The sequence below is a fragment of the Schistocerca cancellata genome, chromosome 11 (genome assembly GCF_023864275.1).
Source record: "Schistocerca cancellata isolate TAMUIC-IGC-003103 chromosome 11, iqSchCanc2.1, whole genome shotgun sequence".
In the NCBI taxonomy this organism is placed as follows: Eukaryota; Metazoa; Arthropoda; class Insecta; order Orthoptera; family Acrididae; genus Schistocerca; species Schistocerca cancellata.
In genome coordinates this window covers 111,891,096-111,916,455 of record NC_064636.1, presented here as the reverse complement: position 1 = coordinate 111,916,455, position 25,360 = coordinate 111,891,096, and the positions used below count along the sequence as shown (strand labels likewise).

Here is a 25,360-nt window from a genome sequence, read left to right as displayed (position 1 = left end):
GGAGGGAGCAATATACTGCTTGACTCTTCGCTGAAGGTATGTTCTCGAAACTTTGACAAAAGCCCGTAGCGAGCTACTGAGTGTCTCTCCTGTAGAGTCTTCCACTGGAGTTTATCTATCATCTCCGTAACGCTTTCGCGATTACTAAATGATCCTGTAACGAAGCGCGCTACTCTCCGTTGGATCTTCTCTACCTCTTCTATCAACCCTATCTGGTACGGATCCCACACTGCTGAGCAATATTCAAGCAGTGGGCGAACAAGTGTACCGTAACCTACCTCCTTTGTTTTCGGATTGCATTTCCTTAGGATTCTTCCAGTGAATCTCAGTCTGGCATCCGCTTTACCGACGATCAACTTTATATGATCATTCCATTTTAAATCACTCCTAATGCGTACTCCCAGATAATTTATGGAATTAACTACTTCCAGTTGCTGACCTGCTATATTGTAGCTAAATGATAAAGGATCTTTCTTTCTATGTATTCGCAGTACATTACACTTGTCTACATTGAGATTCAATTGCCATTCCCTGCACCATGCGTCAATTCGCTGCAGATCCTCCTGCATTTCAGTACAATTTTCCATTCTTGCAACCTCTCCATACGCCACAGCATCATCTGCAAAAAGCCTCAGTGAACTTTCGATGTCATCCACAAGATCATTTACGTATATTGTCAATAGCAACGGTCCTAAGACACTCGCCTGCGGCACACCAGAAATCACTCTTACTTCGCAAGACTTCTCGCCGTTGGGAATGACATGCTGCGTCCTGTTATCTAGGAACTCCTCAATCCAATCACACGATTGTTCTGATAGTCCATATGCTCTTACTTTGTTCATTAAACGACTGTGGGGACCTGTATGGAACGCCTTGCGGAAGTCAAGAAACACGGCATCTACCTGGGAACACGTGTCTATGGCCCTCTGAGTCTCGTGGAGGAATAGCGCGAGCTCGGTTTCACACGATCGTCTTTTGCGAAACCCATGCTGATTCCTACAGAGTAGATTTCTAGTCTCCAGAAAAGTCATTATACTCTGACATAATACGTGTTCCAAATTTTTACAACTTATCGACTTTAGAGATGTAGGTCTATCTTTCTGCACATCTCATTGACGTCCCTTCTTCAAAACGGGGACCTTTTCCAATCTTTTGGAACGCTACGCTCTTCTAGAGACCTATGGTACACCGCTGCAAGAAGGGGGGCAAGTTCCTTCGCGTTCTCTGTGTAAAATCGAACTGGTATCCCATCAGGTCCAGTGGCCTTTCCTCTTTTGAGCGATTGTAATTGTTTCTCTATCCCTCTGTCGTCTATTTCAAAAGTATTAAGTAAGCAACATATTTAGTTACAAAATTAAATGTGTTTATACTCCCATTGGAGATGCATGCACCTGGTACTCAAAGGAGCCCCATGTGCTAAGAGCCACCAGTCGACATATGCTGTCTAGCATGCAGATGCTGGCAGATACAAAGAGAAACCTCCAGCCACCATTCACGTGTGATCGGTAGAGCGACCAATGAGCAGGAACGTTCGCAAATAGCGTCTGTAGAATCATAAAAACATCATATTGCATGTGCAACCACAATATAATGTTACTTGTGTTCTAAAAATACACCGAAGCGCCAAAGAAACTCGTATAGGTATGTGTTGCTTGAGGCTTTTCCGACGGACATGTTGTATATGTGGTTCTCGGGCGAGACGTCGGATGTCGTAGTGAAAACTCCACAATATTTCATCAGCGCAACTGGCCGACATCTTCAGGTGCGACGAACACACCGCTAAGGCAGGACCAGAGCCCCCTGAATGTATTTCTTGAGCATCTTAACTCGTTTCGTCCCAACATCAACTTCACTATGGAGATGGAGAAAACGGCGAACTTCCATCCCTGGATGTGTTGGTACGGAGAAAAGAAGATGGCACATTAGGTGACGCAGTGTACCGTAGACCAACACACACAGACTTATACTTACAGGACACCAGCTGTCACCATCCTTCGCAACGAAGTGGCGTACTGAGGACGTTGGTTGGCATAGCACGAGCCACATCAGACTCAGACAGCTTATCCAATGAGCTACTCCATCTGCGTACCACTTTCCAACAAAATGGATACTCCGAACGGGAGATTCGCCGTGCCTTACAACCAAAGCGGGTTACCCAACGTGAGGAAGTGGAAGAAGGCGAAGAACAAAGGGGAATGGTCATCTTGCCATACTTCGGTGTGTCTCTTCAAAGATAGGAAGATTATTGAAGAGGCATAAAGTTAAATGTGTCTTTCGTCCGCCGGCAAAACTCAGAGCTCTCTTGGGCTCATCTAAGGACAGCGTTGGCCTAAGAAGGCCCGGTGTTTACAAGATTCCTCGTAGTTGCGACATGTCGTACATCGGACTAACTTGTCGCACTGTAGAAGAGAGGTGTACTGAACACCGACGCTACACTCGTCTGGAGCAACCGGAGAAGTCTGCAGTGGCCGAACATTGTCTCAGTACAGGCCATTGTATGAATTATCAACACACGAAAATTCTCGCATCGACGAGTTCGTACTGGGACAGTGTTATTAAGGAAGCAGTGTAAATACGTAGCTCGACGAAGCTTGTAAACAGAGACACGGGCTTTCAGTTCGCAGCCCGTGGTCGTGCGGTAGCGTTCTCGCTTCCCGCTCCCGGGTTCCCGGGTTCGATTCCCGGCGGGGTCAGGGATTTTCTCTGCCTCGTGATGACTGGGTGTTGAGTGATGTCCTTAGGTTAGTTAGGTTTAAGTAGTTCCAAGTTCTAGGGGACTGATGACCATAGATGTAAAGTCAAATAGTGATCAAAGCCATTTTTGAACGGGCTTTCAGCTCAGTACAGCTTGGGATCCAGCACTGGCCATATTGAAGTCGCTTCAAACAGAGAAGAGTACTATTGGTTATACGACGGATGACGATTCGCCAGCAAAATAAATATTCAGAATGAGATTTTCACTCTGCAGCGGAGTGTGCGCTGATATGAAACTTCCTGGCAGATTAAAACTGTCTGCCGGACCGAGACTCGAAGTCGGGACCTTTGCCTTTCGCGGGCAAGTGCTCTACCAATTGAGCGACCCAAACACGACTCACGCCCCGTCCTCACAGCTTTACTTCTGCCAGTACCTCGTCTCCTACCTTCCAAACTTAACAGAAGCTCTCCTGCGAACCTTGCAGAACTAGCACTCCTGAAAGAAAGGATATTGCAGAGACATGGCTTAGCCACAGCCTGGGGGATGTTTCCAGAATGAGACTTTCACTCTGCAGCAGAGTGTGCGCTGATATGAAACTTCCTGCAGGAGAGCTTCTGTGAAGTTTGGAAGGTAGGAGACGAGGTACTGGCAGAAGTAAAGCTGTCAGGACGGGGCGTGAGTCATGCTTGGGTAGCTCAGATGGTAGAGCACTTGCCCGCGAAAGGCAAAGGCCCCTAGTTCGAGTCTCGGTCCGGCACACAGTTTTAATCTGCCAGGAAGTTTCAACATAAATATTCTGTTGACAACGGGAGGATAGTCACGCTCCTACGCTGGACGCGCATTTTTACTTGCGACTTCCGACAGAGGTCGCTGGGATCAGTTACTGCTGCTATTATGACAGATTATCACGATTTAAGAGCTTTTGAACATGGTGTTACAGTCGGCGCAGGAGCTATTGGACACAGCATCTCAGAGGTAGCGATGAAGTGGGTATTTCCCCGTGCTACCATTTGACGAGTGTACGGCGAATATCAGGAATCACGTACAACATCTAATATCCAACATCGCTGCGATTGGAAAAAGATCCAACGAGAACAGGACCAACGATGACTGAAGAGAATCGCTACAAGTGACAGAAGTGCAACCCTTCCTCAAATTGCCGCAGATCTCAATGCTGGGTCATAAACAAGTGTCAGCGTGCGAAGCATTCAACGGAAGATCATCAATATGGACTTTCGAAGCCCTAGGGCCACTCGTGTATCCTCGATGGCTGCACGACACCTCGCCTGGAGCCATCAAAACCCACATTGCATTGTTGATGACTGGAAATATGTTGCCTGGTCGGATGACTGTCGTTTCAATCTGTATCGATCGGATGGATGTGTACGGGTATTAATCCATGGGTCTTGCTTGCCAGCAGGGGACTGTTCAAGTTTGTGGAGGCTCTGTAACGGGTGTGGCGTGGGCAGTTGAAGTGATATGTGAGCCCTGATACGTCTAGATACGACTCTGACAGGTGACACGTACATAAACATCCTGTCTGATTACCTGCATCCATTCACTTCCATTGTGCATTCCGACGGACTAGGGCAATTCCAGTAGGACAATGCAGCACCCCACACGTTCAGAATTTCTACAGAGTGGCTGCAGGAACATTCTTCTGAGTTTAAACACACATGCTGTCCACCAAACTCCCCAGACATAAACATTATAAACATTATTGAGCATATCTGGGATGCCTTACGACGTACTGTTCAGAAGAGACCTGCACCCCATCGTAATCTTACAGATTTATGGACGGCTCTGCAGGATTCATGGTGTCAGTTCCCTCCAGCAAGACTTCAGACATTACTCGAATCCATGCCACTCGTGTTGCGCCACTCCTGCGTGGTCGACGGGGTCCTAGGTCGGCAACTGGAAGCAGTTAATTCCATAAATTATCTGGGAGTACGCATTAGGAGTGATTTAGAATGGAATGATCATATAAAGTTGATCGTCGGTAGAGCGGATGCCAGACTGAGATTCATTGGAAGAATCATAAGGAAATGCAATCCTAAAACAAAGGAAGTAGGTTACAGTACACTTGTTCGCCCACTGCTTGAATACTGCTCACCAGTGTGGGATCCGTACCAGATAGCGTTGATAGAAGAGATAAAGCCAACGCAGAGCAGCGCGCTTCGTTACAGGATCATTTAGTAATCGCGAAAGCGTTACGGAAATGATAAACTCCAGTGGAAGACGTTGTACGAGGTGCATTCAAGTTCTAAGGCCTCCGATTTTTTTTCTCCGGACTGGAAAGAGATACAAACATGCGCATTGTTTTAAAATGAGGCCGTGTTCATTGTCAATACGTCCCAGAGATGGCAGCACCGTACGGCAGATGGAATTTTACGGCCAGCGGCGAGAATGAGAACTGTTTTAAATACTTAAAATGGCGACGTTTTCCTTACTTGAACAGCGTGCAATCATTCGTTTTCTGAATTTGCGTGGTGTGAAACCAATTGAAATTCATCGACAGTTGAAGGAGACATGTGGTGATGGAGTTATGGATGTGTCGAAAGTGCGTTTGTGGGTGCGACAGTTTAATGAAGGCAGAACATCGTGTTACAACAAACCAAAACAACCTCGGGCTCGCACAAGCCGGTCTGACGACACGATCGAGAAAGTGGAGAGAATTGTTTTGGGGGATCGCCGAATGACTGTTGTACATATCGGCTCCAGAGTTGGCATTTCTGTGGGTTCTGTGCACACAATCCTGCACGATGACCTGAAAATGCGAAAAGTGTCATCCAGGTGGGTGCCACGAATGCTAACAGACGACCACACGGCTGCCCGTGTGGCACGTTGCCGAGCAATGTTGACGCACAACGACAGCACGAATGGGACTTTCTTTTCGTCGGTTGTGACAATGGATGAGACGTGGATGCCATTTTTCAATCCAGAAACAAAGCGCCAGTCAGCTCAATGGAAGCACACAGATTCACCGCCACCAAAAAAATTTCGGGTAACCGCCAGTGCTGAAAAAATGATGGTGTCCATGTTCTGGGACAGCGAGGGCGTAATCCTTACCCATTGCGTTCCAAAGGGCACTACGGTAACAGGTGCATCCTACGAAAATGTTTTGAAGAACAAATTCCTTCCTGCACTGCAACAAAAACGTCCGGGAAGGGCTGCGCGTGTGCTGTTTCACCGAGACAACGCACCCGCACATCGAGCTAACGTTACGCAACAGTTTCTTCGTGATAACAACTTTGAAGTGATTCCTCATGCTCTCTACTCATCTGTCCTGGCTCCTAGTGACTTTTGGCTTTTTCCAACAATGAAAGACACTCTCCGTGGCTGCACAAAATATGTGTACGTCTGCAGGGCGATTACGTCGAGAAGTAACGCCAGTTTCATCGATTTCGGGTGCGTAGTTAATTAGAAAACAAATCGGAGGCCTTAGAACTTGAATGCACCTCGTAGGAGAGACACTCAGTAGCTCGGTACGGGCTTTTGTTAAAGTTTCGAGAACATACCTTCACCGAGGAGTCAAACAGTATATTGCTCCCTCCTATGTATATCTCCAATTGAGACCGTGAGGATAAAATCAGAGAGATTAGAGCCCACACAGCGGCATACCGACAATCTTTCTTTCCACGAAGAATACGAGACTGGAATAGTAGGGAGAACGGATAGAGGTATTCAAAGTACCCTCCGCCACACACCGTTAGGTGGCTTGCGGAGTATGGATGTAGATGTAGATATTATGCAGGTGTACCAGTTTCTTTTGCTCTGCAGTGTATAATACAACGCTACTTATAATCCACGAATATATTTAATACATTGAGGACATTAAAAACTTGAAAGGTCATTAGCTTCTCCAAACTGCTTAAATTGTACATCACCTTGTCTCTTTAACCCTTAGCTTCGCAGGTTCTCTCTGTTATACACGGCCCCAGGTGCGGTCTGACAGACCGCTACGTGTAAATTGTCGTAAAAACTGCATTCAGGAATGTCAGTGAGACAATTCGGATTTTTATGTAAAATTTTACATTAATACCTTAGGAAAAAATTCAAATAAATTTAAAGTTTATTTAAAAAAAATGCATTTAAGTAAAAAATTGTACAAAATGACTGTAACATTACATGATAATATTAAAGCTATAGAAACTCAAATACCCCGTGCTCCGAATTTTACTTTTCGCTACGTTTCTATTGTGTATTATACATCTAATAATGAAAACATAATAAATATCCACACAATATTTAAATAAATAAAAACTACATTTTTGGTTTTTAGTTTCCTTTTCAGAATATTTCTGCAAATTTTTGTACAGCAAGCAAGGCAGATTGGTTTCTTGCAACAGTGGTAAATATAAGAAGTCTTCCTCTTCTTCTAAGGGTTTTCGGGTGGAAGATGTTTCGGATTTTTCTAATAGTCCTACGACGACTTCTGCTCTTCGTTCTGCTACACCCAAAATACAGCTAATGAATGCACGAAGTTCACGAGGTATGTGAGAGTTGTTGACACGCTTTTTCATTTGCGGTGTCACCAGAGTGTATGCAAGCTTCTTAAAAAATTAAAGCGGCTTTTGTCGGTATTATCTTTGTAGGATTTGTGAAGAACAAACGCATTCAGCCCACTTATATCCAACATGCGGAAGTACAATGCCATGGCCATCATTGGGAATGTCGTGTAGTTGAATACTTGGCACACTTCCCACACTTTTAGTGTGGTCATAGTATGAAATTATTTCTGATTTACCTGTATCACCACCTTTACATTCACCATGGTGCATAGGTGATACAAGAGCAACTACCCTACTCTCTTCCAGGACAAATAAGACTACAATTAAATCATGTGTGAATGCATACATTGCAGAACTGACTTCCTTGCTTCTCACAGGTAAGAACTCTTCTGTTATTTCTTTTTTGTCTACAATTTCCCACATACCTGAGTCCTCTTTACTTGAGACATGTTACTAGCTAGATTGAGCTAAACCAGTTGTCTGCACTAATAGGAGGTGCATTCAAGTTCTAAGGCCTCCGATTTTTTTTCTAATTAACTACTCACCCAAAATCGATGAAACTGGTGTTACTTCTCGACGTAATCGCCCTGCAGACGTGCACACTGACGCCATGATTCCATGGCAGCAGCGAAGGCTTCTTTAGGAGTCTGTTTTGACCACTGGAAAATCGCTGAGGCAATAGCAGCACGGCTGGTGAATGTGCGGCCACGGAGAGTGTCTTTCATTGTTGGAAAAAGCCAAAAGTCACTAGGAGCCAGGTCAGGTGAGTAGGGAGCATGAGGAATCACTTCAAAGTTGTTATCACGAAGAAACTGTTGCGTAACGTTAGCTCGATGTGCGGGTGCGTTGTCTCGGTGAAACAGCACACGCGCAGCCCTTTCCGGACGTTTTTGTTGCAGTGCAGGAAGGAATTTGTTTTTCAAAACATTTTTGTAGGATGCACCTGTTACCGTAGTGCCCTTTGGAACGCAATGGGTAAGGATTACGCCCTCGCTGTCCCAGAACATGGACACCATCATTTTTTCAGCACTGGCGGTTACCCGAAATTTTTTTGGTGGCGGTGAATCTATGTGCTTACATTGAGCTGACTGGCGCTTTGTTTCTGGATTGAAAAATGGCATCCACGTCTCATCCATTGTCACAACCGACCATAAGAAGGTCCCATTCGTGCTTTCATTGCGCGTCAACATTGCTCGGCAACATACCACACGGGCAGCTGTGTGGTCGTCCGTCAGCATTCGTCACACGCACCTGGATGACACTTTTCTCATTTTCAGGTTGTCATGCAGGATTGTGTGCACAGAACCCACAGAAATGCCAACTCTGGAGGCGATCTGTTCAACAGTCATTCGGCGATCCCCGAAAACAATTCTCTCCACTTTCTCGATCGTGTCGTCAGACCGGCTTGTGCGAGCCCGAGGTTGTTTCGGTCTGTTGTCACACGATGTTCTGCCTTCATTAAACTGTCGCACCCACGACCGCACTTTCGACACATCCATAACTCCATCACCACATGTCTCCTTCAACTGTCAGTGAATTTCAATTGGTTTCACGCCACGCAAATTCAGAAAACGAATGATTGTACGCTGTTCAAGTAAGGAAAACGTCGCCATTTTAAGTATGTAAAACAGTTCTCATTCTCGCCGCTGGCGGTAAAATTCCATCTGCCGTACGGTGCTGCCATCTCTGGGACGTATTGACAATGAACGCGGCCTCATTTTAAAACAATGCGCATGTTTCTATCTCTTTCCAGTCCAGAGAAAAAAAAATCGGAGGCCTTAGAACTTGAATGCACCTCGTATTGTGGTTAGTCTGTTCAGTTGCTTTAGCTAGTCTAATCACAGCCTAAGTTGGTTTATGGGACTTTTTTTCTGTTGGGTTTAGACTTTGTCCATCTTAATCCCTCTTCCTATGCATTAAACATACACCCAGTGCGAAGCATCAGTAAGGCACGTGACTTTCAAGCCATACTAGCACTATCTGTTGAGAATGTACATTCTGAATCTGCATTTGCCACGAACTGATATCAGCATTACAATATTACATGCACATTCTCCAATATCGTACAGTATTTGACAGTTCTCAATAAATTTTGTCCAAATTTGTGACGCTGGAGCCAAAGGATCGTTTTTCTTGCATTCAAAAGGGATTGTGGCGTCATCGAATCTCAAGCATGTTAGGAAAACATCAAACCGGTTTTTGGATATAACATCCACACACACACACACACACACACACACACACACACACAAGATTGGAACTTAAATAGTGGCAACTATTTATATACAGCTCGTACAAAATAGATACGTGTTTCAAAGTTTTACTGACCTTCAAAGTAGTCACCAGCATTGTTTATAACCCGTGGCCAGCGATGTGGAAGTCATAGGATACTCTTAGCAGTGCCAGTTCAGAGCAAACGATCAAGCAAAATAAGAGGTACAAAAGTACAATATTAAACTTTCATTAACTAATTCACGTTTAACCTAACAGGGACACACGATGACTAATATTTATAAACAATAAGAAGAATATAAATTAATGGAAATAAGTCTGTTTAAATCGAATACAAGTGACAAAAACAACTGTCTATCTTCGTTTAATGTAAATACCAGAAATTGTGTGTTTTACTTCACTTTCATTCCACCCATTCTGAAAATACCTCTATTTATGTTGTAATTCATCAGAGAATTCGCGTATCTTCATTCTCTACTGTTAATTTGTTCTTGGACTGAGCGACGTAGTAACTTCGATTCTTACAGACTAAAAGTTAAATAAAAATAAGTTGTCACAACGTTTCGCTGTTTCATTGACAAACGTAACTGCTTCAGTGTTTCATCAAAGCCACTGAAGCACCAACTAGCATTACGAAACTACGACGGCGCTAACAGCTAGCAACAATGTCAATATAGACACCATTTTCACGTTGATTAATGACACGTAATTATTGTTTCGACAGTTACAAGGGGACATTAAAGACAGTCTGTCTTCAACTTTCTTAAACATAAAATTCCGCACACAGCGCGACCCAGTCTTTGAAAAATATGGATGAGACTGCCTCCGACGACAAGAAAATTGCCGAACGTTCTTTAAGTACAAGCCATTTCTAGCTTGTTGACGCATTCACTTATTCACTGTACATGAATCGTTATCTTAGCATCATTGGTAGTTAAACATTTTTGAAACTGCACATTTATTTAAGAAATTGGAAATTAGTAAACAAATATGCAATCATAATTTTGTATTGAAAGTAACGTCTTTTTAATTTTAATTACTGGTCATATGAAAATGTGAGTACCCACAGTAAACTGGAAGGTGGTACAAAATTAAATGAGAAACGAAGTAGTACCGGTATATATATATATATATATATATATATATATATATATATATATATATATATATATATATATATATATATATATATATATCAATTTGGATTCCGTAGAAGTATTAGAGCACGTGAGGCAATACCGACACTAGACTTACATTAGAAGACAGACTAAGGAAAGGCAAACCTACGTTTCTAGCATTTGTAGAAAGCTTTTGACAATGTTGAGTGGAATACTCTCTTTCAAATTCTGAAGGTGGCAGGGGTAAAATACAGGGAGCGAAAGGCTATTTACAATTTGTACAGAAACCAGATGGCAGTTATAAGAGTCGAGGGACGTGAAAGGGAAGCAGTGGTTGGGAAGGGAGTGAGACAGGGTTGTAGCCTCTCCCCGATGTTATTCAATCTTTATATTGAGCAAGCAGTAAAGGAAACAAAAGAAAAGTTCGGAGTAGGTATTAAAATCCGTGGAGAAGAAATAAAAACTTTGAGGTTCGCCGATGGCATTGTAATTCTGTCAGGGACAGTAAAGGACTTGGAAGAGCAGTTGAACGGAATGGATAGTGTCCTGAAAGGAGGATATAAGATGAACATCAACAAAAGCAAAACGAGGATAATGGAATGTAGTCTAATTAAGTCGGGTGATTCTGAGGGAATTAGATTAGGAAATGAAACACTTAAAGTAGTAAAGGAGTTTTGCTATTTGGGGAGCAAAATAACTGATGATGGTCGAAGTTGAGAAGATATAAAATGTAGACTGGCAATGGCAAGGAAAGCGTTTCTGAAGAAGAGAAATTTGTTAACATCGAGTATAGATTTAAGTGTCAGGAAGTCGTTTCTGAAAGTATTTGTATGGAGTGTAGGCATGTATGGTAGTGAAACATGGACGATAAACAGTTTGGACAAGAAGATAATAGAAGCTTTCGAAGTGTAGTGCTACAGAAGAATGCTGAAAATTAAATGGGTAGATCACATAACTAATGAGGAGGTATTGAACAGAATTGGGGAGGAGAGGAGTTCGTGGCACAACTTGACTAGAAGTAGGGATCGGTTTGTAGGACATGTTCTGAGGCATCAAGGGATCACCAATTTAGTATTGGAGGGCAGCGTGGAGGGTAAAAATGGTAGAGGCAGACCAAGAGATGAATATACTAAGCAGATTCAGAAGGATGTACGCTGCAGTAAGTACTGGGAGATGAAGAAGCTTGCACAGGATAGAGTAGCATGGAGAGCTGCATCAAACCAGTGTCAGGACTGAAGACAACAACAACAACAACAACAACAACAACAACAAAACTCCTCAACACTGACCCCCCCCAATGGAAGAACTGATGACAGAAACGAGCACGTACAATCTAGATAGCGAACCTCCAACTCTAGAAGAAGTTAAAGAAATAATCAAGATACTCAAGAATCGTAGCGCACCAGGAGAAGACGGCATCATCGCGGAAATCTGGAAGTTACAAGACGCAGAGCTCACCAATGACATCCAGAGGATCTTGGAAGGTATCTGGGAGACCATGAAAATTCCTGACGGCTGGAAAACTACCCTGACACACCCACTGCACAAAAGAGGTGACAAGACTGACCCGAACAACTACAGAGGAATATCCCTACTACCGGTCACATACAAGATCCTCTCTAAAGCTTTACTGAACAGACTAGAATGCCATACCGTCGACTTGATTGGGGAATACCAAGCAGGCTTCCGTAAAGGGCGGTCTTGTGCGGAACAAATTTGGAACCTAAAAATGATTTTAGAACACAAACAGAACCTGATCGTTACCTTTGTCGATGTCAAAAAGGCGTATAACTCTATCGACCGGAAAACTCTCTTCAAAATTTTAGGTGAATAAAAAGTAGCCAACAAAACACGGACTATCATAGAGCAAACCTTGACCAGCACGACCTCCAAAGTAAAGTTCTGTGGGGAACTATCAGAGCCTTTGAAATTAGCACAGTTGTCCGACAAGGCGATGGCGTCTCACCTTTCCTTTTCAATCTAGTGTTAGATAAGGTAATAAAAGAATGGGAAACATCACAACAGGGGATAACCATAGGAAACCTACAGATTAAATGCCTGGCTTTTGCAGAAGATTTGGAAATTGTCACGAAATGTATAAATGAAACAAAAGAAGCTATTGAAAAACTGCACGAAATCGCTTCCAATACTGGACTACAGATCTCTTACGAAAAGACACAGTTCATGAGCGCAAAGAAACTCTCATCTCTGAACACAAAGTACGGCACTATTTACAAAACGGCAAACTTAAAATCGTGAAACACTACAAATGAGCGGACATAGCAGAGACTCAAACGAAGAGAGAAAAACTAAACTGGACGAGGCATACAAAGTAGTGTGGAATCGTTACAACAAGAAGTCTGTCTCACAAAAAGCCAAATTACGCCAGTACGACACGGAGGTGCTCCACGAGGCACTATATGCAGCAGAGACCACACTAATCCTAGGGCATACACCTATCAGACAACTAGAAACAGTAGAACGGAAAATACTTGGGAAAATATCTGGCGCAACTAGCAACAATGGAATATTGATCAAGAAATCTACAGAGCAACTATACAAACATACGGAGAGAATCACAGAATAGATTAGAAAACGCAGACGACAATTCTATGGACAGAATGCCATCACACAGACTGACCAAACAGAGCCGCGCGGGATTAGCCGAGCGGTCTTAGGCGCTGCAGTCATGGACTTTGCGGCTGGTCCTGGCGGAGGTTCGAGTCCTCCCTCGGGCATGGGTGTTTGTCCTTAGGATAATTTAGGTTAAGTAGTGTGTAAGCTTAGGGACTGATCACCTTAGCAGTTAAGTCCCATAAGATTTCACACACATTTGAACATTTTTGATCAAACAGATCTTTGAGTGGGTAACCACTAGAAACAACAAATGCGTGGCAGAGGTAAAAAAACCACTTGAAGCAACTCAACATCACACCTGACACAATAAACGACAGAACAAAATTCATAAACATCATTAAGAAATGTAAACTACATGAGATACACGGTGACAAACGAACAGGCGTAAAATTGACCGAAGAACTCAAACAAGATCACAGCCGGAAGATGAAAGAAATATGGGCAACCAAAAAGGCAACCAAGATGAAGCCGGAGACAGGAAGCCGACAAGAAGCATGGACAGAGGACCGGAAACAGAAACACAGCGAGCGAATGAGGGAAGTTTTGGCAGCAAGGAAGACAGAAAAAGGAACTGGCCATAGGTTTGGGCAGCAAGGCAGGCAGAAAAAGGAATTGGCCATATATATGTTGCTTCTAGAGGTTCACCATTTTTGTATGTATCCAAAAGGCATGAGCACAACCTATTGAAATAAAAAATTTGATTCCGACATGGAAAACGCCTTTGCGTTAAATTAGGAATCGACAGAATAAGTAAAATCCTTTCTCTGCATGGCGATTTTAATGACATAGAACGGAACCTGTAGAGAAGAAATAAAAAAGAGGATATAAATGACAAAGTGCTCATTTTAAAAGGTGAAGAAGTTACAAAGAAGCGGAATTCCAATGGAACATATGATCTATTCAAGTCTGCTACATATTCAGAATTCTTAGATAGCAGTAGGTATCAACTATTTTATTTTATAAATTTCTATGTCAAATAAAACTACACTACTTCATATGTTTAGAAGAAATTCTGAAGAATTAACGTCAAAATCTGCAAATTTAAATTTACCCAGTTTTGTTATATGTTTTCAGGTAATGTCTTCAGTACAGATGTAAACCACTTTTCTTCAAATTTCGTCTTTGTACACCTTCTTTGTGAATACATGGCGGGAAGGTATGTGTGGTATTGGAGACCAGTCGCCTTTTGTGTTGTGGTAGAAACCAGACATTGTACTTGGAACTGATAGCTCAACAAAGTGAATGAATGTTACATTTTGTTGTTATGGTGTTTGAATAGCTAAAACAGAAATATTCAAAGTGCAAAAATTTGTTTATTTCTTAGACATTGGTTGTCCAGACTTTCAGAATCCTAAGAGCAGAGGATGTTCTTCATATGCAGGAAGACAGCAGCTTTATCATACCTCTATCAGAAGATAACGAAGCCAGTTTCAAAACAATCAACTAAGTAGAAACTGCCGTCTACTAAGGTGAATGTACCCTTTTATGCAACTCCACCCAGGACAGTAACAAATGTCGGTTCAATGGTCAATTAATTCACGCCCCTCCTATCCGCATCTCAGCTGAGGATGACACGGCGGTCGGATGGTCCCGTTGGGCCACTTGTGGCCTGTAGACAGAGTGCTTTACTTGAGTATAGTGCTCTACGAGCTGAAGTATACAGACTTGAGAATGAAGCAGTTATGAAAAAATTAGGCAAGGAAAGAAGAGTATTGGAAATGGTCAGCAGATGAACAAATTTACACAGGGCGATATACTGCAAAGGAATTTTCTGCAACTAATAAGTGGAAGGAATGAGAGAAAGAAAGAGGAAGTGGAATGAACGACACCAGAACTGGTCGCACTTACAAACAGAGGAAGATTCTGAGAACAGGACACAATGCATAGGCTCCAGTTGAAATCTGTCGTAAGACAGATGAACTGAAAAAGCACAGGGACAGTAACGACAACAAGGAGATCAAATTTTAATTTATTTCCATGACGAGTATTAATTGTTGTTGTGGTCTTCAGTCCTGAGACTGGTTTGATGCAGCTCTCCATGCTACTCTATCCTGTGCAAGGTTCTTCACCTCCCAGTACCTACGGCAGCCTACATCCTTCTGAATCTGCTTAGTGTATTCATCTCTTGGTCTCCCTCTACGATTTTTACCCTCCACGCTGCCCTCGAATACTAAATTGGTGATCCCTTGATGCCTCAGAACATGTCCTACCAACCGATCCCTCCTTCTTGTCAAGTTGTGCCACAAACTCCTCTTCTCCCCAATTCTGTTCAATACCTCCTCATAAGTTACGTGATCTACCCATCTAATCTCTAGCATTCTTCTGCAGCACCATATTTCGAAAGCTTCTATTCTCTTTTTGTCTAAGCTATTTATCGTCCACGTTTGACTTCCATACATGGCTACACTCCATACAAATACTTTCAGAAACGACTTCCTGACACTTAAAATCTATACTCAATGTTAACAAATTTCTCTTCTTCAGAAACGCTTTCCTTGCCATTGCCAGTCTACATTTTATTTCCTCTCTACTTCGACCATCATCAGTTATTTTGCTCCCCAAATAGCGGAACTCATTTTCTACTTTAAATGTTTCATTTCCTGATCTAATTCCCTCAGCATCATCCGACTTAATTCGACTACATTCCATTATCCTCGTTTTGCCTCTGTTGATGTTCATCTTATACCCTCCTTTCAAGACACTGTCTATTCCGTTCAACTGCTCTTCCAAGTCCCTTCCTGTCTCTGACAGAATTACAATGTCATCGGCGAACCTCAAAGCTTTTGTTTCTTCTCCACAGGTTTTAATACCTACTCCGTTCTTTTGTTTCCTTTACTGCTTGCTCAATATACAGATTGAATAACATCGGGGATAGGCTACAACCCTGTCTCACTCCATTCCCAACCACTGCTTCCCTTTCATGTCCCTCGACTCTTATAACTGCCATCTGCTTTCTGTAGAAATTGTAAATAGCCTTTAGCTCCCTGTATTTTACCCCTGCCACCTTCAGAATTTGAAAGAGAGTATTCCAATCAAAATTGTCAAAAGCTTTCTCTAGGTCTACAAATGCTAGAAACGTAATTAGTAATTAAAACTAAAAGATTTTCATTAAAAAAACTATGCTTCAATATTTCTATTTTACATTCGAATGAAAAATGATGAAATTACTAGCAGCGAGATCCGAAGCAGCAGCTTCATAATTACTACGCTTCTGTGCTATGCACTCAGCTACCAGCGAATATTTTAATTAGTTACAAATGCTTAATAGTCAACAGCACTCAAGAATTTCCTATCCTTTATAGGCGATATTCTAAAGTTCTTTTTGAAACCTGCGTGATACAGCTTTAGGAAATGAATGCCTGCGCAGTGATCTTGGAATCTTACAGGTTTGGAGAAAAACGAAGAGGTCCAGTCCGTCTGTAGGGTCCTCTTCTTAGCCACTGGGATCTAAATTTTGAATGTGGCTTTTTTATCAGTAAATGTTCTGCAATTCACTGTAAAAAAATACTAATAGCCTGAAAATGCTGGGGAGTGTCTGCTAGACATAAACAGGTGTATTAAAATGGAAGGATTTTTGGTTGGTTTGGGGAAGGTGACCAGACAGCGTGGTCATCGGTCTCATCGGATTAGGGAAGGATGGGGAAGGAAGTCAGCCGTGCCTTTTCAAAGGAACCATCCCGGCATTTGCCTGGAGCGATTTAGGGAAATCACGGAAAACCTCAATCAGGATGGCCGGACGCGGGATTGAACCGTCGTCCTCCCGAATGCGAGTCCAGTGTCTAACCACTGCGCCACCTCGCTCGGTACATGGAAGGATTTTCCAGACAGGTGGAAATCCCAATAGTGAGGGATGCAGGTAGCGGACATCACTCACCTCTTGTTTTGCAAATCAAACTGCCTTTTCCTGCTGCTATTTATTTTATTTAACCCATACGCGTTTAGCCTTCTACTGTGTTAAGGCATCAGCAGTGGGATCTATAATGGTACAGTTTTGTTAGTTATAGATTATCAAACAGTTCACTTGGCGATATTTTGTAAAAATGTAATTACTTACGATTTGCTGATTTGCGATTCCTCACATCTGGCCTGGAGGTCGCACTACCACTTTTATCACTGCTCCATATTCACCTCTTCGTGTTTTCGACTGATGACCATAGATTTTAAGTCCCATAGTCCTCAGAGCCATTTGAATCTTCGTGTTTTCGCCATCCACACACTTTCAGCATGTTTGTCACTCTTTATTTGTGGTGGACTATCGTTCTTCTATCACTCGATACAACTATTTCGTCGTACACTGCTTTTCACAGCGTAAATATTGCGACTCCATTACGTGTTTCATCGTCTTTGGTATGTTTACCTATGTGTTGCCAACCTAACGAAGTATAGGTTCGTTACTGACTTCTGTTTATGCCGTTCATGCCGTCTGTGTGCGTGAGAGAGAGGGGGGGGGGGGATAGAGCCTTTTTTTGGGGGGGGGGGGTCGGTTGTACTAGCTGTTAGCGAGTGGCTGAAACTTTGGTGACAACTGTTTTGACTTTCCGTTTCAATATTCTGGGGAGAGCTCATGGATGAGTGGGTGTAAAGATGTTGGGATCAATGTAATAATAATAGAACCCAACATCTTTACACTCACTCATCCATGACTGAACCGGAAAGTCAAAACAGCTGTCACCAAAGTTTCAGCCACTCGCTAACAGCTAGTATAACCGACTCCCCCCCCCCTCCCAAAAAAAAATCGGCCCTATTCCCCCCCCCCTCTCTCTCTCTCTCTCTCTCACTCATACGCACACAGACGCTATAAACGGCATAAACAGAAGTTAGTTACGCGCATATAGCCGTCCGCTGTGGCCGAACGGTTGTAGGTGCTTCAGTTCGGTACAGCCCTGCTGTTACAGTCGCAGGTTCGAATACTGCCTCGGGCATGGATGCGTGTGATGTCCTTAGGCTAGTTAGTTTTAAGTAGTTCTAAGTCTAGGGGACCGATGGCCCCAGATGTTAAGTCCCGTAGTGCTTAGAACCATTTGAACCGTTTGAACGAACATATACTTCGTTAGGCTGGCGACACATTGGTAAACATACCAAAGACGACGAAACACGTAATGGAGTCGCAATATTTAGGCTGTGAAAAGAAGTGTACGACGAAATAGTTGTATCGAGTGACAGAAGAACCGTAGTCCACCATAAAAAAGAGTGACAAACATGCTGAACAGTGTGTGGATGGCGAAAACAAGAAGAGGTGAATATAGAACAGTGATACAAGTGGTTGTGCGCCTCCAGACCAGATGTGAGGAAACGCAAATCAGCAAATCGTAAGTAATTACATTTTTACAAAAAATCGCGAAGTGAATTGTTTGATAATCTATGACTAACAAAACTGTACCATTATAGATCCCACTGATGATGCCTTAACACAGCAGAAGGCGGAACGCGTATGGGTTAAATAAAATAAATAGCAGCAGGAAAAGGCAGTGCGATTTGCAAAACAACTTGCTGCAGAGGATGGCCACACAAACAAACGTGTTATCACTCACCTCGTCTATGGTGGCCCTCCTGCCGGACGCCCGGAAGCTGAACCTCTGCTTCCACTCCCGGCTGGTAGGCGGCGACTCCGTCGCGCCGCCGCCAGATGGCGGTGTACGCTGCGGCACCAGAGACATTCTTTACCGTGAGCTGCACGCCGACTCCTGGCTGTGTAACATCGCTGGCGCCTTACTTCGTGAAACTTTGACACACACTGATGACCACAACAATCACTGTCTGATCTGATGATCACTGCACTTGGAAAAAAAAAGTGAAAGAATTCAGGTGATAATCTGTGGCGAGAACTTTAGACTCACTTATTGTAAAACAAGGCCGGTAATCCCAGATCACTCGAGCACAAAGTAACGACGGGTTACATGACGCATGGAAAACTCACACACACTGCTCTGTACGCGGGCAGTACAAACTTCACTACAGTGAACAGATCCCATTATGAAAGAAATACTGGCTGAAGACTTTCAATCTGACCAATTCTATATTTTCTGATATTCAAAACTGGCTTAGCACTTTTAACCTTCCACTGGTTCTACATCTACTAAGACAAAGAATTTGTTTGTCTCCTGTATGTTATTCATCCAATTCCACGGCTTATGCTCTAACACCAGGAAGAGTCGTCAACAGCGAAATCTGTAACAGAAAAATCAGACGAGAAAGCGTCAGCACAACAGGAATAAATATCAGTTTATTTACTAAAGAAATGCACATACTAAAAATAAAAGTGACAATGTACAGAACACTGAATAAAGTAAACCCTAATAAAGTTCTGCAAAACAATGAGATTAATATTTATACTTTATAGTAGTGAGACTTGGACAATAACTGCTGAAAATCGACAAAACACTATAATCTGAGGAAATGATGTTTTTGAGTAGATGGCTATGCACTAGCAGATAGGTCTACAACAATTAGACATAAACCCAGCTTCAAAAGCATGAATGAATAGATCAAGGAGCATAGAAATAAAAGGAGAGAGTATATGAGAAGAACAGATGAATGAAATGGTAATGAATTGTCCAGTAGAAGCGAAAAGATCAGTCGACAGACCAAAAGAGGTGGAGTTATCAAGTAAAATACAGGCACTGGGCAAGTGGACATAACAGGCAAATGCCTAACACTTGAAAGAAGAGGAAGAAGAAGAAGAAGATTAAATATTGAGGAGCTTAGTTTAACTACAAGCAGCTGTGTTAAATAAGTGTTCATTGAGACCGCACAGCTCAGACCATCAGTCTCCTATACACTCCCGAGGAAAGAGGTAGTGTACCCAGCCTGTCTGTGTATAGAGTGTGTGTGCAGCGAGAGAAAGATTTCTAAATACACTATGTGGTCAAAAGTATCCGGACACCCCCAAAAACATATGTTTTTCATATTAGGTGAATTGTGCTGCCACCTGCTGCCAGGTACTCCATATCAGAGACCTCAGTAGTCATTAGACATCGTGAGAGAACAGAATGGGGCGCTATGTAGGACTCACAGAATTGGAATGTGGCCAGGTGAATGGGTGTCACTTGTGTCGTACGTCTGTACGCAAGATTTCCACACCCCTAAACATCCCTAGGTCCACTGTTTCCGATGTGCTAGTGAAGTGGAAAGGTGAAGGGACACGTACTGCACAAAAGCGTACAAGCCGACCTCGTCTGTTGACCGACAGAGACCACCGACAGTTTAAGTGGCTCGTAATGTGTAATAGGCAGACATTTATCCAGACCGTCACACGGGAATTCCAAACTGCATCAGGATCCACAGCAAGTACTATGACAGTTAGGCGGATGGTAAGAAAACTTGGATTTCATGTTTGAGCTGCTGCTCATAAGCTACACTTCACACCGGTAAACGCCAAACGACGCCTCGTTTGGTGTAACGAGCGTAAACATTGGACGATTAAACAGTGTGAAGTGACGAATCACGGTACACAATGTGGCGATCCGATGGCAGGGTGTCGGTACGGCGAATGCCGGTGAACGTCATCTGCCAGCGTGTGAAGTACACAAGGTCTTTGTGTTGTAAGTTGTCAGATGTCAGTTTGTGGAGTTCCATACCTGTCGTACTTCATCAGTCAGTAGAGAGACAATGTTGTCTGTGGATAATGCCGGAGTTGTCATCCAAGGATATTCAATATGTACTCGTTTGGGGACAGGTCTGGTGGTCAACCAGGCCAAGGCAACAAGTCGATAGTCCGTAAAGCATGTTGGGTTACAACAGCAGTATGCTGGCGATCGTTATCCTGTTGGAAAACGCCCCTCGAATGCTACTCATGAATGACAACACAGCAGGTCGAATTACCAGTCTGACGTACAAAAAATGGAAATGAGCGTATGGCATCGTTGGCCATGGAAGTTCGGCCGCCAAGTGCAAGTCTTATTTTAGTCGACGCCACATTGAGCGACTTCCGCGCCGGGATGGGGATGAAATGATGATAAGGGCAACACAACACCCACTTCCCGAGCGGAGAAAATCTCCAACTCGGCCGGGAATCGAACAAGTGCCCGCTTGAATGGGAGGCGAGCACGTTACCACCCAGCTAAGCAGGCGGACTGGGCTATTCACGAGGGTGGTCCTGCTGTCGTACGAAATGGCACCCCAGACCATAACTGCAGCTGTAGTTTGTAATGGTTCTCTATTTACGTTACCATTACGACACTCCAACCCCAGTTCTCGATACCAGTAATATAGTACCACTTTTCTGCGAAGTAACAGACATATTTTTGTGACAATATTCACATTTGGTTTTATTAATGTATAGGTACTCCGATGTATCGTTATATTACAGCGATATGGTTCTTGTGTGCATTCATTTCTGTGAGACTGTCATAATCTTTGACTTACTTGTTACCGTTTTGGCGCGAATGCGCACAGAACAGTCTTTGTTTCACTTTGCAGAAGTTAAGTTGTTATTTCGCTTTGTAAAATAACAGTCAAGTCTTGTGTTTGGTTAAAGTGGAAATTAAATACACTCCTGGAAATGGAAAAAAGAACACATTGACACCGGTGTGTCAGACCCACCATACTTGCTCCGGACACTGCGAGAGGGCTGTACAAGCAATGATCACACGCACGGCACAGCGGACACACCAGGAACCGCGGTGTTGGCCGTCGAATGGCGCTAGCTGCGCAGCATTTGTGCACCGCCGCCGTCAGTGTCAGCCAGTTTGCCGTGGCATACGGAGCTCCATCGCAGTCTTTAACACTGGTAGCATGCCGCGACAGCGTGGACGTGAACCGTATGTGCAGTTGACGGACTTTGAGCGAGGGCGTATAGTGGGCATGCGGGAGGCCGGGTGGACGTACCGCCGAATTGCTCAACACGTGGGGCGTGAGGTCTCCACAGTACATCGATGTTGTCGCCAGTGGTCGGCGGAAGGTGCACGTGCCCGTCGACCTGGGACCGGACCGCAGCGACGCACGGATGCACGCCCAGACCGTAGGATCCTACGCAGTGCCGTAGGGGACCGCACCGCCACTTCCCAGCAAATTAGGGACACTGTTGCTCCTGGGGTATCGGCGAGGACCATTCGCAACCGTCTCCATGAAGCTGGGCTACGGTCCCGCACACCGTTAGGCCGTCTTCCGCTCACGCCCCAACATCGTGCAGCCCGCCTCCAGTGGTGTCGCGACAGGCGTGAATGGAGGGACGAATGGAGACGTGTCGTCTTCAGCGATGAGAGTCGCTTCTGCCTTGGTGCCAATGATGGTCGTATGCGTGTTTGGCGCCGTGCAGGTGAGCGCCACAATCAGGACTGCATACGACCGAGGCACACAGGGCCAACACCCGGCATCATGGTGTGGGGAGCGATCTCCTACACTGGCCGTACACCAATGGTGATCGTCGAGGGGACACTGAATAGTGCACGGTACATCCAAACCGTCATCGAACCCATCGTTCTACCATTCCTAGACCGGCAAGGGAACTTGCTGTTCCAACAGGACAATGCACGTCCGCATTTATCCCGTGCCACCCAACGTGCTCTAGAAGGTGTAAGTCAACTACCCTGGCCAGCAACATCTCCGGATCTGTCCCCCATTGAGCATGTTTGGGACTGGATGAAGCGTCGTCTCACGCGGTCTGCACGTCCAGCACGAACGCTGGTCCAACTGAGGCGCCAGGTGGAAATGGCATGGCAAGCCGTTCCACAGGACTACATCCAGCATCTCTACGATCGTCTCCATGGGAGAATAGCAGCCTGCATTGCTGCGAAAGGTGGATATACACTGTACTAGTGCCGACATTGTGCATGCTCTGTTGCCTGTGTCTATGTGCCTGTGGTTCTGTCAGTGTGATCATGTGATGTATCTGACCCCAGGAATGTGTCAATAAAGTTTCCCCTTTCTGGGACAATGAATTCACGGTGTTCTTATTTCAATTTCCAGGAGTGTATGTGAAGATTGATACAAAACTGTTTTCTTGATGATGTGACAATTAAGAAGTATATGTGAATTTACAAGAAGTTTAATAAAAATGTGGATCGTGAACACCTAGTCAAAAATTATTTCTACCATACCATTGCTCTGATCTGGGATTGTTTGATCATTAAGAATTTCCTGACGGCTCAGCACAAAAGTTTTGTCTCAAGTACAGATAGTATTGAGGATCAGTGGACAAAGTTCTAAACCATCGTACAACATGCGTTAGATGAGTATGTGCCAAGCAAGATCGTAAGAGATGGAAAAGAGCCACCATGGTACAACAACCGAGTCAGAAAACTGCTGCGGAAGCGAAGGGAACTTCACAGCAAACATAAACTTAGCTGAAGCCTTGCAGACAAACAAAAATTACGCGAAGCGAAATGTAGTGTGAGGAGGGCTATGCGAGAGGCGTTCAATGAATTCGAAAGTGAAGTTCTATGTACTGACTTGGCAGAAAATCCCAAGAAATTTTGGTCTTATGTCAAAGCCGTAGGTGGATCAAAACAAAATGTCCAGACACTCTGTAACCAAAATGGTACTGAAACAGAGGATGACAGACTAAAGGCCGAAATAGTAAATGTCTTTTTTCCAAAGCTCTTTCACAGACGAAGACTGCACTGTAATTCCTTATCTAGATTGTCGCACAGATGAGAAAATGGTAGATATCGAAATAGAGGACAGAGAGATAGAGAAACAATTAAAATCGCTCAAAAGAGCGAAGGCCTCTGGACCTGATGGGATACCAGTTCAATTTTACACAGAGTACGCGAAGGAACTTGCCCCCTTCTTGCAGCGGTGTACCGTAGGTCTCTAGAAGAGCGTAGCGTTCCAAAGGATTGGAAAAGGGCACAGGTCATCCCCGTTTTCAAGAAGGGGTGTCGAACAGATGTGCAGAACTATAGACCTATATCTCTAACGTCGATCAGTTGTAGAATTTTGGAACACGTTTTATGTTAGAGTATCATGACTTTTCTGGACACTAGAAATCTACTCTGTAGGAATCAGCATGGGATACGAAAAAGGCGATCGTGTGAAACCCAGCTCGCGCTATTCGTCCACGAGATTCAAGGGGCCATAGACACGGGTTCACAGGTAGATGCCGTGTTTCTTGACCTCCGCAAGGCGTTCGATACAGTTCCCCACAGTCGTTTAATGAACAAAGTAAGAGCATATGGACTATCAAGCCAATTGTGTGATTGGATTGAAGAGTTCCTAGATAACAGAACGCAGCATGTCATTCTCAATGGAGATAAGTCTTCCAAAGTCAGAGTGATTTCACGTGTGTCGCAGGGGAGTGTCGTAGGACCGTTACTATTCACAATATATATAAATGACTTTGTGGATAGCGTCGGAACTTCACTGAGGCCCTTTGCGGATGATGCTGTGGCATATCGAGAGGTTGTAACAATGGAAAATTGTACTGAAATGCAGGAGGATCTGCAGCGAATTGACGCATGGTGCAGGGAATGGCAATTGAATCTCAATGTAGACAAGTGTAATGTGCTGCGAATACACAGAAAGACAGATCCTTTATCATTTAGCTACAAAATAGCAGGTCAGCAACTGGAAGCAGTGAATACCATAAATGATCTGGGAGTACGCATTAGGAGTGATTTAAAATGGAATGATCATATAAAGTTGATCGTCGGTAAAGCAGATGCCAGACTGAGATTCATTGGAAGAATCCTAAGGAAATGCAATCCGAAAACAAAGGCAGTAGGTTACAGTACGCTTGTTCGCCCACTGCTCGAATACTGCTCAGCAGCGTGGGATCCGTACCAGATAGGGTCGATAGAAGATATAGAGAAGATCCAACGGAGAGCAGCGCGCTTCGTTACAGGAGCATTTAGTAATCGCGAAAGCGTTTCGGAGATGATGGATAAACTCCAGTGGAAGACTCTGCAGGAGAGACGCTCAGTAGCTCGGTACGGGCTTTTGTTGAAGTTTCGAGAACATACCTTCGCCAAAGAGTCAAGCAGTATATTGCTCCCTCCTACGTATATCTCGCGAAGAGGCCGTGAGGATAAAATCAGAGAGATTAGAGCCCACACAGAAGCATACCGACAATACTTTCCACGAACAATACGAGACTGGAATAGAAGGGAGAACGGATAGAGGTACTCAAGGTACCCTCCGCCACACACCGTCAGGTGGCTAGCGGAGTGTGGACGTAGAGGTAGATGTAGAGAAACGCATTTGTTAGTTCTTGAAATATTGCCAAAATA

General features: G+C 43.9%; 1 protein-coding gene across 1 annotated transcript in view; it reads right to left on the bottom strand.

Annotated features, from left to right (window-relative positions):
- Positions 1 to 18,977, bottom strand: part of LOC126108293 (uncharacterized) — an 875,321-nt gene extending 856,344 nt beyond the window's left edge. The window contains exon 1 of the mRNA XM_049913516.1: positions 18,725 to 18,977. Coding sequence (XP_049769473.1) covers positions 18,725 to 18,850 — 126 coding nt within the window. The 5' untranslated portion in view covers positions 18,851 to 18,977. The remainder of the gene's footprint in view (positions 1 to 18,724) is intronic.
- Between the last annotated feature and the right edge of the window lie 6,383 nt (positions 18,978 to 25,360).